Genomic DNA, 11,721 nt, shown 5'->3' with positions numbered 1-11,721 from the left:
CTGCCACAACCTAGGGGGTTCAACTCGACCTTGTGGTCCAGCACCACTTCAGGACTCACTTGTTATGTGTCATCGAGTAGGTTCCGTCTAACTGCGACCCTGTAAAGGGTTACTAGGAGCAGCTGTTGAACTTGGACCACCAACCTTGCAGTTAGGTGCATTAACCCACCGTACCACCCCAGGACTCCTTAAGTGTAAAGAAATTGGAAAAGACAAAATCATTTTTGTGCGTTTTTATTTATTTACTTACTGAGAGAGAGTGTGTGTGTGTGTCCCCTGGTGTGGCGCTATGGGTTAATGCACCAGACTGCAAAGCCGTTTGAACTGCAAGGTCGGCGGTTCAAGTTCACCAGTTGCTCCTTGGAAACCCTATACAGGGTCGCTATGGGTCGGAACCGACTTGACGGCACTCAACAACGTATATGTATGTGTATATACATATAAGTTCTTGCTTAGAGATTGAATTTTGGTTTACAGTAAGGTTAAACTGCCAATTAATGTAATTGCTGTTAACTAGTACACTTGTCAAAATAACCACCACATTAAAAAAGTAAATATTGAACTGCTTATATATAATGAGATATATGCGATTTGGTTTCTTGCTTTGGAGATTTAGGATCATGGTGTAAGGAAATTGGAAAAGACAAAGTTTTTTAAGCTGCAGTTGTGTTTGTAGAGACAGTGACCTGGATGTTAGAATTTCATTTTTGAAACTGTTGGGATCAATGTGGGAGGCTGTGTGGGGTGAGTTCAGGACTAAAAACTTAACATCACCTGTTGTTTGGTGTGTGGATTAGTATTCCTTGGCCCTGCTTTTCTGGGTCATGGTTGGAATCCAGGTCTTGCTTTGCATGTCAAGGTTTATTTGTTGTGGATAAGTTGAATTTTCTTTTTCTTGATTTCTCCCCTTCCTCCCAGTTGTTCCCGTTTCAATTCCACCCACCTTCCCATCCCTGTACCTTTTAGGTATTTTAGGTAGACTTTCAAGGGCTCAAGGGCTTTTTGGGTTAATTCACCACATGGCCCGGAAGTAATCAGCGGTTATCTAAGGTATCCTCACACCATTCAGGTTCTGTGAAATCAGTTCCGGCATAGTTTCGCAGAATTGACTGGGATTCTTGACCCGACTCTCCTTTCCTGAGCAGTAAAGGGAGCAGGAAAGTTTGATGCCAGCATTTGGACCTCAGGGAGAGGTTGGCCTCCAGGAAAGTGTGTCTAGTGGAGGGGTGGGAGTCTGTGCTGTGGCAGCTGACCCCCTAAGTGTATCTGTGTACCCGCTTAGGAGAAGAAAGCACAACTAAACTGGCTTATGGAGTCCGTTCCTCCTCATGGAGACCCTGTAGAAGGTTTCCAGGGAGTGCCTGGTGGATTTGAACTGTCAACCTTGCGGATCAAACCAACCTTGTGGTCCAGTGCTTGTCAATAACTACAGCACCACTCCGGGACTCATTAAATGTAAAAAAAAAATTGGATAAGACAAAGCTGCAGTTGTGACTGCAGAGACAGTGACCCAGAAGTGGACATTTCATTTTTGAAGGTAGTGCATCAGTCTGGGAAGAACAATTGCAGACTAGAGAGTATTGCTCCAGTCACGCTCTCCCATCATGATTTAGGGGGACAACCGTACGTTTGCAGTGAGTGTGGTGGGGAATCTGCTCATGGGTCAGGCTTGCTCTGCTACCAACAGACACACTCTGGAAAAGCCATATGTTTGCAGTATGTGTCCAAAGGTTTGCTCATAACTCACTGTTGATCTGCTGCCAAAGAACAAACTCAAGGTAAAAGCCATATTTTGCAGAGCCAATTAAAGTCAATTCTAAAAACTTTTGGGAAATATAAACAAATGTAAGGCTAGCCATAGTTTTTTGGGGTTTTTTTTTAAAGCTTTCATTGTGAATTGAGTGATAAGTTTACATGGGAGAACATCGGTTTTACATTCATCCTTTCGTATTTTGTTGCATTGTAATGATTACAAACCCCTCCATGCATCATCATTTAACTGAATTTGCTTCTATTCCATTTTTGTTGTTGTTTTGATGTACACAAAAACACTCAGGAATATATAATCATTTAAACAACCAAAGGGCACATTCTGCAAGCCTGCCTCCTAGCTGCCAGCATACAGCCTTTGTCTTTCCATGAGTCTAGAGTCCTCAGCTGCTCTGTCCATGCCATCACCTCTGCCTCCATCTCTAGTGTCTTCTGGTTAGGTTCCCATGTTTCACTCATGCTCTTGTCTTTTGATTGTTCTAGGGTCCTCTGTTCCTGGAATGTAAGATTAACTATTGTTGTTAAGTGTCATTGAGTCAATTCCGGCCCATGGCAACCCTGTATAGGGATCTGGTGAGCGTGAACCACCGACCTTGCAGTTCAAACCACTTGGCAGTCTGACACACATTAGTCCACAGTGTCATACCAAGACTCCTCTCACCTTTATATTACAAAACTTCTACCTTTACAGTTGTGACAATCACAATTAGTCATGATAACAATTACTCACTATTGAATCAAAAGAATCCTATCCCCAGCTCCTTTCACCAAACTCATCTAGACAAGATCAATGAAAACTATTCAGCGGAGATTCTACCTTTCCCGCGTACTCTGAAACTAAACTCCCTCTTGAAAACTTGTAAGCCAACCACTTTGTGCCAATATGTTGTTGTTGTTTTGAAGTGCTTCAAGTCGGTTCCAACCCATAATGTCCCTGTATAGGGTTTCTGAGGAGCAGCTAGTGAGCTTGAACCGGCGGCGGACCTTGCTGTTCAAACAGCTTTGCAGTCTAGTGCATTAACCCACAGCGCCACACCAGGATTCCTTGTGCCAATATAGTTCCCCCCCATTTTAGGTAGCCAATGTCCGATTTGCCTGTCCCTATCAACCCTGTGTACTGAAGGACAGGCTTGATCCTTGTTGTGAAGACTCCTTCCCTCTCAGTTGATATTTTGAGCTACTACATCCATAAGTATAGGTCAAGTTCCTCAAATTTACTCCTGCTTCCTTTATCACATTTCTTTATCTTCCTCTAACTGAGCTCTGGTCATCAAGCCATCGAAGTGAGGTTAAATGGGGCCTATTTGCAAGTTTGAGCCATCTTGTGCATCTGTCCTCACGTCATATCAGCAGATGCTTCACTCTCAGCTGTAGCCCTCCTTGGCTAGTTCAATGTCCATGGGCTCAGGAGTCCCCAGATCTCACCAGACTTTGGACCAACCAGCCCTTTCTCTTCTCTCTGTCTCTCGTCTCCAGGTTAACAGGAGTCTATGGAATGTGGTTGAACTCAGCCCATGTCTTCATTGCTGCCTTTCCCCCACTGGCACTCACATGCAGCCCAAGGCGGTTGCCAGAGGGCTTATATTGTCTGCTCGTTTGTTCCCTTTTAGTTTCCATCTTGGAGGGCTGTTTGTCTTGAAGGAGCTTGGTTGCTTGCCTTGATAGCTCCCCTGCAAACAGCTTGCTTGTTCCTGTAATAGCCAAACAGACTGCTGTTTTGGTATTTCTTTCAGGACTTAGTTTCTGTTCCTGCAGCTGCTCCTGACTGGTCTGCATGACCTTTCAAGTGGGAATGTCCCACCTCAGAAGGTTCTGGGTGGGGCTCAGGCTTCCACCTAAGGTCCTATACACTACAAGGGCTCCGCAAAAAGCCTATTTCACTGGGTAAATTCTAGAACCCCTTTTAGATATTCCAGTCAGTTATAGGCTGAAGACAGGCTTAAAAGCTTTCTGTAATGTTTCCCGATACTTCTTTGTATGCTACTCCAGTGTCTATTTTAGAATAGTAGGCAAGGGAAATCGATATCTGTAAGATGGTCAAGCATATTGTATTAGTCTCAAAATGATTACACGTAATATCATAAGGTCATTATTTCATGTCTTTTACCCATTCAGACTTACTTCTGTGGAGAATTACATGTGACGATTGTAGATGGCAGGTTGTTTGTTTATTAAGCCTTTATGATTCTAAATACTCTGAATATAAAAGGGTACCAAGGCACTATCCAAAGATAATTACAGACCACTACCTAAAGAAACCAAAAGGCCTGTTGAAATGGAGGACTATACACTGCTAGGAAGACTTAACGTTGTGAAAAACGTCCTCACTCCCCAAAGCAATCTATAGATCCAGTGCTGTCCAGTCTAGATTCTAACATCATTTTAAAGTTAGGCCCTGTAACAAGTGTGGGGCCATTGCGTTGCCTGATTCTTCTGCTTGTGTCCTGGATGCGTATAGGACTGGGGAAGATTTGGGCTTCAAAATCATGGACGATATGGAGACCAGGAAGAAATGGATTCAAACAGAACAGGCCAAAGGTGAGCACTACGGGGGACTGAGGCTCCAGGTTTGGGTGGAATACGTTAGTGGGTACATGTGAGGCATGTGGCTATTTCCTTCCATCTCGTGCTCAGAAGACTTCTTCGGGGAGCATTGTGGGAGGTGTCACCTCACAGAGTTCGTCTTTCTTCCTGTAGGTTTGTCTTGTAAAGCTATTGACTGTAATCAAGAGGAGAAGAGAAAGCCCAGAATACCAGTGAGTTGGAATTCTTTTATTTTACAGAAATGCTGGCTCACTTACTACAGAATATGCCTATATATTCCACTGTCGTGGGCAGAGAGAAGACAATGTTTTAAGCATTTAAGAATGATTTCTAATTTTTTGTTTATTTTTTTAAAATACTGCAAACATTGATATTAAAACTTCAGAAAAACCTAAGATATAAAGAATATTTTTTGAAAACAGATCACTGAAAATTGTAAAGGTACTTTTAAATTTCACTGAGTATCCAAATACATGCCATATACTGAAACAGTCTTGTATTCTGGCATGTTTTTAATTTTTATATATCGAAGTTTCTAAAAATGCAGAAATCAAGCAAAAATAGAGACTTTGGTCTCATCATCAAGCAGTTCTGCTGGTCATCTAATATGCAGGAAGATGGTATTTTGTCAGTAAATCTCAAAATCCAAAATGTGTACACATAGCCACTTTCCGTCTCGGAATTTTCAGGAATGTTGTATTGTGTTGTTGAATCTGAGAGCACAAGTAAAAGACATGAGCACATCCACTTTCCCACTTCTCTGTCCACTTCTGAGTCCAGGTGCCCATGCAGCACTTCTTTCTCTAACCCAGCCCCTGAATCTACATCAGATCTCACACATTCTTAGGCTACTATCTGTAGACTAGGAAATAGTACAATTCTTGCAGTTAAGTTTCGGAACACACTCAAAACTGTCCTTTTGGCCTTATGATTTGAATTATAAGGTGTGCCTTATCCCTTGAGGATTCCGGATGTAAGCTTGGGAGTCTCCTCTGGGCTCCCTCCCTTTTTCCCTGGTGATCTCAGTACTCTGCTGGGTTTGCTAAGTCACTGGAACAACCGCCAGTATTCACACAGAGTGCTCTAGTTATGATTGAAGCTTTCTTGTAACGAAACAGTACATCCATAAAGCGATCCAAAGGACAAGGTCTGCTAGAATTTCCAGTACATGACATCCTTGTGACAAAAAGGCTGTAATGTCTTTTGCCAACAAAGAAGCCCTTGGATCCTCTGCTGAATTTAGTACACTGTCAAGATTGCTGGGACACATCTCTTCTCCCTACCCTGAGATCCTCTGGTCTTTGATGGAAGGGCGGTGACTCATTAGTGATGTTGTCACTGTGTGGATCACCTTCTGGTTCAGGTTTCCTTCCCTTCAAAGAATTGGTAGGGTGCAAGCACAGTGCACACACAAAAGGAGCCAGAGTGGCAGAGACGAGCAGAAATTTCAGGAAGCATCACATAGACGTGCTCACAGAGAGGAGAACTGGCTTCCACCTTGTGAGTCACCAGGAGCCCCGAGTGAATTCTGGTTTCCCTTTTATGCTGTTGTCCTTTGTGTCTGTCCTTGGGTTTCCTGATACTTGTTTCCTGGTTCCTATGTTTTCCTATCATGATGTAGAGCCCATAATTAGTCATTTTTCCTAGGTCTGATATACTTCTTTACCATTACATTCATCTGTTTTAAATGTATTCATAAGTTAACCTTAATGCTAATTTGTTATAGTGTCTTATGATTAGTTCATTGATCGCATCATATCAGCCCTCTGTGCATGTCTGATTTGGGTGAAAGTCTTGTGTTGTAACTTTCTCTTAACTAGCTTTTTACTAGTTTCTCCTGCCAAGTCAGGCAGGTCCTTTTCTGCATTCCTTGTGGTTGATCTGTGGTTAGCCCCCTACTGCCTTTTCTAAACACCTGGCAGTGTTGATGGATATCTAATTATATAGTGCTCTGAATTAAGGAGCTAGAAGAAAACTTTGTACTTTATACAGTTACTCACAATAATGTACCATGCAAGGTGACTCTCAGCCATTTTGTTCACTTCTAGAGTTGTTTAGTTAAGCCGTGGTCATTCAAATTTGTGGATCTTAAAATCTCTGCATAGTGGGGTTTTATGCACTGAAAGTGGGTGAATTGTAGAGCCAGTGAATTTTAAATTATATCTCAATAAAATGCTTTTGGAAACCTGATGGTGTATCGATTAAGTGTTGACTGCTAACCAAAGGGCCATGTGAAGGCACCTTGGGCTGTGCAAGAGCAAGATTTAGAGACGTTTGCTTCCCAAAGATTAGGGAACCCTATGGGGCAATTCACTCTGCCATATAGAGGAGCTCTCAATCAAAAGTGAGTTCATGGTGTAACAGGTTACAATATTTGTTGTGGGTTTTATTTCAGTTGTCTTTAACAGGGACAGTACTAGGTATTACGTCACTCATCACCCATGACAGTAACCTCTCATCCCCAGTCAGCGTGTGGACAAGTAGTATACAGTACCTGGCATTGGATGGACAGGTTGGCCTCCACCTTGGTAAATCTGAGGGAGTTGGATCTGAAAGGTATCTATCGGAGTGGACTTTGGAAGGGTCATTTCGTTCATCTAGGAGCTTCGTTTTTTTAGTAGCAGCCAGTAACTCAGTTTTATGAGTACTGTTGGAGTGACCGGATGCTCCACATAGATGGGAGGCCAGGAGAATGTTTCTGCAGGAGGTGACATGAACAGTAGTTCAGATGTTGTTTTTGTTAAGTGTCGTAGGGTCAGTTCCGAACCATAGCAGCCATGCATAGGGTTTTCAAGGAGTGACTGATGAGTTTGAACTGCCGGCCTTCATAGTTCAAACAACTTTGCTGGCCAGCACATTAAACCACAGCACCACACTGAGGCTCCATAGTGCAGATACTGCCTAAAAATATCATTTTATTGGAGTATTATATTCTCTTGCCCACGGTTTTCATAGATGAGTTAGAACTCTACAGGGTTAAGGTCTTTATTAGAAAAGGTCATTAAAATCATTTAAAAGGCCACCAGAACACTTACCAGAAATGGTCGGAAATATCTCATCCTGAAGTTTTCTGTCTACTCTCATTTTTCCTGTAGTTGAAGCTTCCCTCTCTGCTGTCCTTTCAGTCCTCACTAGCTGTTGATGCTTCATACTTGACCTCATGGACTATTTCCTTTGTTCTTTTCTACCCCATCCTATATGCTACCATATTAGAATTTTTCCATCATGAATTGTCATTTTTTAAAAATTCTGCTTACAGCTCTCAAATTGATTCACAAACACTTTCTTCATTGAGGTCACACATGTTTGAGGGTAAGAGTGTGTTTTGTGAATCATTGATGGTCCCCACAGATTTTCTTGCACAGGTGGGTGCCTAGCCTAGTCCAGAACAACTTGCTTAGAGGAACTTAGTAAGTTCCAGACTTTTCTGATCACCAGGGAACTCTTCACATTGGGAAAAGTGATGCTGACTTGCTGTGTGTTGGTTTATCGCTTGTTCAAGGAACCGGTTACATTCGAGGATGTCACCGTGGTCTTCACGGAGGCAGAATGGAAGAGACTGAGCTCTGAGCAGAAAAATCTTTACAAAGAAGTGATGCTTGAGATATACCAGAATCTTCTCTCATTGGGTGAGGATGTGCTGTCCTCTTTTCCTGCATGAATTCAGCAGATACTTAGAAGTCCCTGCTGTGTGCCCGAGGGGAGAAGTGGTGTGGTGCTGCAGGGTAATTAAGGCGCTGGACCTTAGTGTCGGCGGTTCAAAGCCTCCATCTTGTCCTAGAGACCCTATACAGACTCTAAGGTATGATTCAGAACTGACTCAGTGGCACTTAACAACAACAACATATATGTCCAAGGAATACTGTAGCCCTAGTAGGTAAGCATAGATGGTGCCAAGCGAAATGTTGGCACTGTGAACCCAATTGTCTATAGGAGACAGATGTGGCCAGATGATTCCAGAGCAAACTATAGTCTTCTCATCCTTTAGTAGAGTCCTGGTGTGGCGCTGTGGGTTAATGCACCAGACTGCAAAGCCATTTGAACTGCAAGGTAGGTGGTTCAAGCTCACCAGCTGCTCCTTGGAAACCCTATACAGGGTCGCTGTGGGTCAGAATCGACTCAGCGGCACTAACAACAACAAAAATCCCTTCGTGGGTGTCTACTCTGTCTTCTGTGAGTCACAGTAGCCTCAACGACAACATTTTTATAGTTTTTGGATGTGTAGCAATTCTAGTCTGGAACACATGGTTGGCTATGAGGTGGAATTGAATATATGTCCATGAGTTTGTTTGATTTGTTTTCACTGAGGACCAGATGATACTCTAGATATTGAGAACCTATTATTAGATGTAATACTTAGGAAGGTGTGTTTGAACCACTAACCTTGAAGTTATCATTCCAGTACTTGTCCTACAGTGCCACATCAAGTGTGCATTGTTGTTAATATTGCTAAGTGCCATGGAGTTGTTTCTGGATCAAGTTGCCCCTAATCTTGGCTGCTCTAACTTAAATCTTTGGGTTTTTTTGCAGAACCAAAGCCAGAAATCTCCCACTGTTTCTCCTGCTTTCTGTCTCTCTACTGTCAGCAAATTTTCAGCCAACAAATATTTCAGAGCTTCCCAGGCATGTGTGCAGAGTGTCCCTTCCATTCAGGGGCTTCCAGACCAGGGTCTCAGAAACACCTTGGCCAGCAGGACTGTGATCAGAGGTCCTGGAAAGAAAACACAGAGGGTCAGGAGAGAGAAGATGTCCCCAATCCTTTGTGTGGGAGCAGAGTAGAGGCAGAGAGTTCATGGCTTTTCAGTAGCCCACCGCAAAAAGTGTCAGCAAGGCCGAGAGAAGGCCATGCAGGTGTAGGCATAAAGCCCAACTCAGCCCAGCGGATGACATCTGTGGAAACAGATAGAACACTGAAGGAAGTAGAGACCTCAAGATTTGGAGCTGTCAGCTACAGAGAGGATGGAACAGACTGTGGCCAAGGTTTTAACCTGAAATCAAGCCTTCTCCAACACCAGCAGACACACTCAAGGGAGAAGCCTTTTGTTTGCAGTGAGTGTGGTCGACGATTTGCTCAGAATTTAGCCTTGCTCTGCCACCAAAGGACACACTCAGGGGAAAAGCCGTATGTTTGCAGTGAGTGTGGCCGAGGATTTGCTTGGAAGTCAAGTTTGCTTCACCACCAAGTCTCACATTCAGGTGGAAAGCTATATGTTTGCAATGAGTGTGGCCGAGAATTTACTCGTAAGTCAGTCTTTCGCAGGCACCAAAGGACACACTCGGGAGAAAAGCCCTATGTTTGCCTTGAGTGTGGCCGAGGGTTTGCTCAGAAGCCACAGTTGTTCTGCCACCAAAGGACACACTCAGGGGAAAAGCCCTATGTTTGCAGTGAGTGTGGAAGAGGATTTCCTCTGAAGTCAACCTTGTTGTGCCACCAAAGGACACACTCAGGGGAAAAGCCATATATTTGCGGTGAATGTGGCCGAGGATTTGCTTGGAAGTCAAGTTTTCTCTACCACCAAAGCACACACTCAGGGGAAAAACCATATGTTTGCCGTGAGTGTGGCCAAGGATTTGCCCGGAAGCCACACTTGTTGTGCCACCAAAGAACACACTCTGGGGAAAAGCCATATGTTTGCAGTGAGTGTGGCCGAGGGTTTGCACGGAAGTCAACCTTGTTGTGCCATCAAAGGACACACTCAGGGGAAAAGCCCTATGTTTGCAATGAGTGTGGCCGAGGATTTCCTCATAAGTCAACATTGCTCTGCCACCAGAGGACACACTCAGGGGAAAAGCCCTATGTTTGCGGTGAGTGTGGCCGAGGATATGCTTGGAAGTCAAGTTTGCTCTACCACCAACGGATACATTCAGGGTAAAACCATATGTTTACAGTGAGTGTGGCCGAAGGTTTGCTCGGAAGCCACACTTGCTCCTCTACCACCAAAGGACACACTCGGGAAGAGCCTTGTGTTTTTATTGTGAATTGAGTGCAGGTCTACAGAGCAGAGTATCAGTTTTACATTCTATTCATCACATACTGTGCTTTACTGTGCAGGGTTGCAGTCCCTTCTGAGAATGGAATGCAGCAGTTAAAGTGATTACGGGTAAAAACCATTAACTGTAAGCCCCTGGGTACCTTTTTTTAGAATGAGCCAAGAGTTGTTGTTGTCAGGTGCCATCGAGTCGGAACCGACTCATAGCTACCCCATGCACAGCAGAACGAAACAATGTCCGCTCCTGGGCCAACCTCACTACCGGTGCCACACTTGACGCCATCAATGATGCCACCTGGCTGATCCATCCCATTGGGGGTCTTCCTCTCTTTCTCTGACCCTTCCTCTTACCCAGCATGACATCCTTCTCTAGCAATTGTTCCCTCCTGACAATATATCCAAAGTAGGAGAGAGGACGCTTAGCCATCTTGGCCTCCAAGCAGCACTCTGGGTGCACCTCTTCCAAAACATCAGATCTATTGGTTCTTTTGGTAGTCCATGGCACTTTCAGTATTCTCCTCCAACCACAATTCAAAGGCATCAATTCTTTTACAATCTTCCTTATTCACTGTCCAGCTTTCACATGCACATGAGGTTATTGAAAATACCATGGCTTGGGTCAGGCGCACCCTAGTCCTCAAGCTGACATCCTTGCTCTTCAACACTTTAAAAAGTTCCTGTGCAGCAGATTTGCCCAATGCAATACGTCGTCTGAGCTCTTGACTGCTGCTTCCTTGAAGGTTGATAGTTAATCCAAGAAGAATGAAGTCCTTGACAACTTCAATCTTTTCTCCGTTGATAAGAATGTTGTTTATTGGTCCAGTGGTGAGGATTTTTGTTTTCTTTACATTGAGATGTAATCCGTACCGATCTTCATCAGTAAATGTTTTAAGTCCTCTTCACTTTCAGCAAGCAAGGTTGTATCATCTGCATATCGCAGGTTGTTAATGAGCCTTCCTCCAATCCTGATGCCACGTTTTTCTTCATAGAACCCAGCTTCTTGTATTATTTGCTCAACATACAGGTTGAATAAGTATGGTGAAAGAATACAACCTTGTCGCAGACCTTTCCCAATTTTAAAACATTCAGTGTCCCCATGCTCTGTTCAATATATAAATTTTAACTCACAGAAAATTTGGTACTTTTTCTGATTTGACAGCATGTTTCATGTATTCCAAAATACAAGATAAATCCAGTTCTGTACCTTTAAAACTTCTTGTATAAGCGAGAAACAAATCCTTAGCAGCTTTCCGTGAAAGTTTAAAGCTGTCCTCAGCTTTTTCTTGGACACCACGCAACAATAATCAAGCTAAATGTGTATTTATCTCTTTTGGGACCACGGAGCAGGTGGAGCAGTGTGACTGATTAAATGCTGGTCTTGTGGCTCTGCAAGTTCTATAGGTCTGGAGTTGAACCC

At 43.5% G+C, this 11,721-nt stretch overlaps 1 protein-coding gene across 1 annotated transcript; it reads left to right on the top strand.

Annotated features, from left to right (window-relative positions):
• Window positions 1-9,197: 9,197 nt before the first annotated feature.
• Window positions 9,198-10,187, top strand: LOC102814085 (histone-lysine N-methyltransferase PRDM9-like). Its single transcript, XM_006868429.1, has one exon. It carries the CDS (start codon window positions 9,198-9,200, stop codon window positions 10,185-10,187), a length of 990 nt encoding a protein of 329 aa, XP_006868491.1.
• Window positions 10,188-11,721: the final 1,534 nt, after the last annotated feature.

This window comes from Chrysochloris asiatica, unplaced genomic scaffold, assembly GCF_000296735.1.
Source record: "Chrysochloris asiatica unplaced genomic scaffold, ChrAsi1.0 scaffold00116, whole genome shotgun sequence".
NCBI lineage: Eukaryota > Metazoa > Chordata > Mammalia > Afrosoricida > Chrysochloridae > Chrysochloris > Chrysochloris asiatica.
The sequence above is the reverse complement of the archived record's forward strand: the minus strand, read 5'-3'. Positions and strand labels throughout refer to the sequence as shown.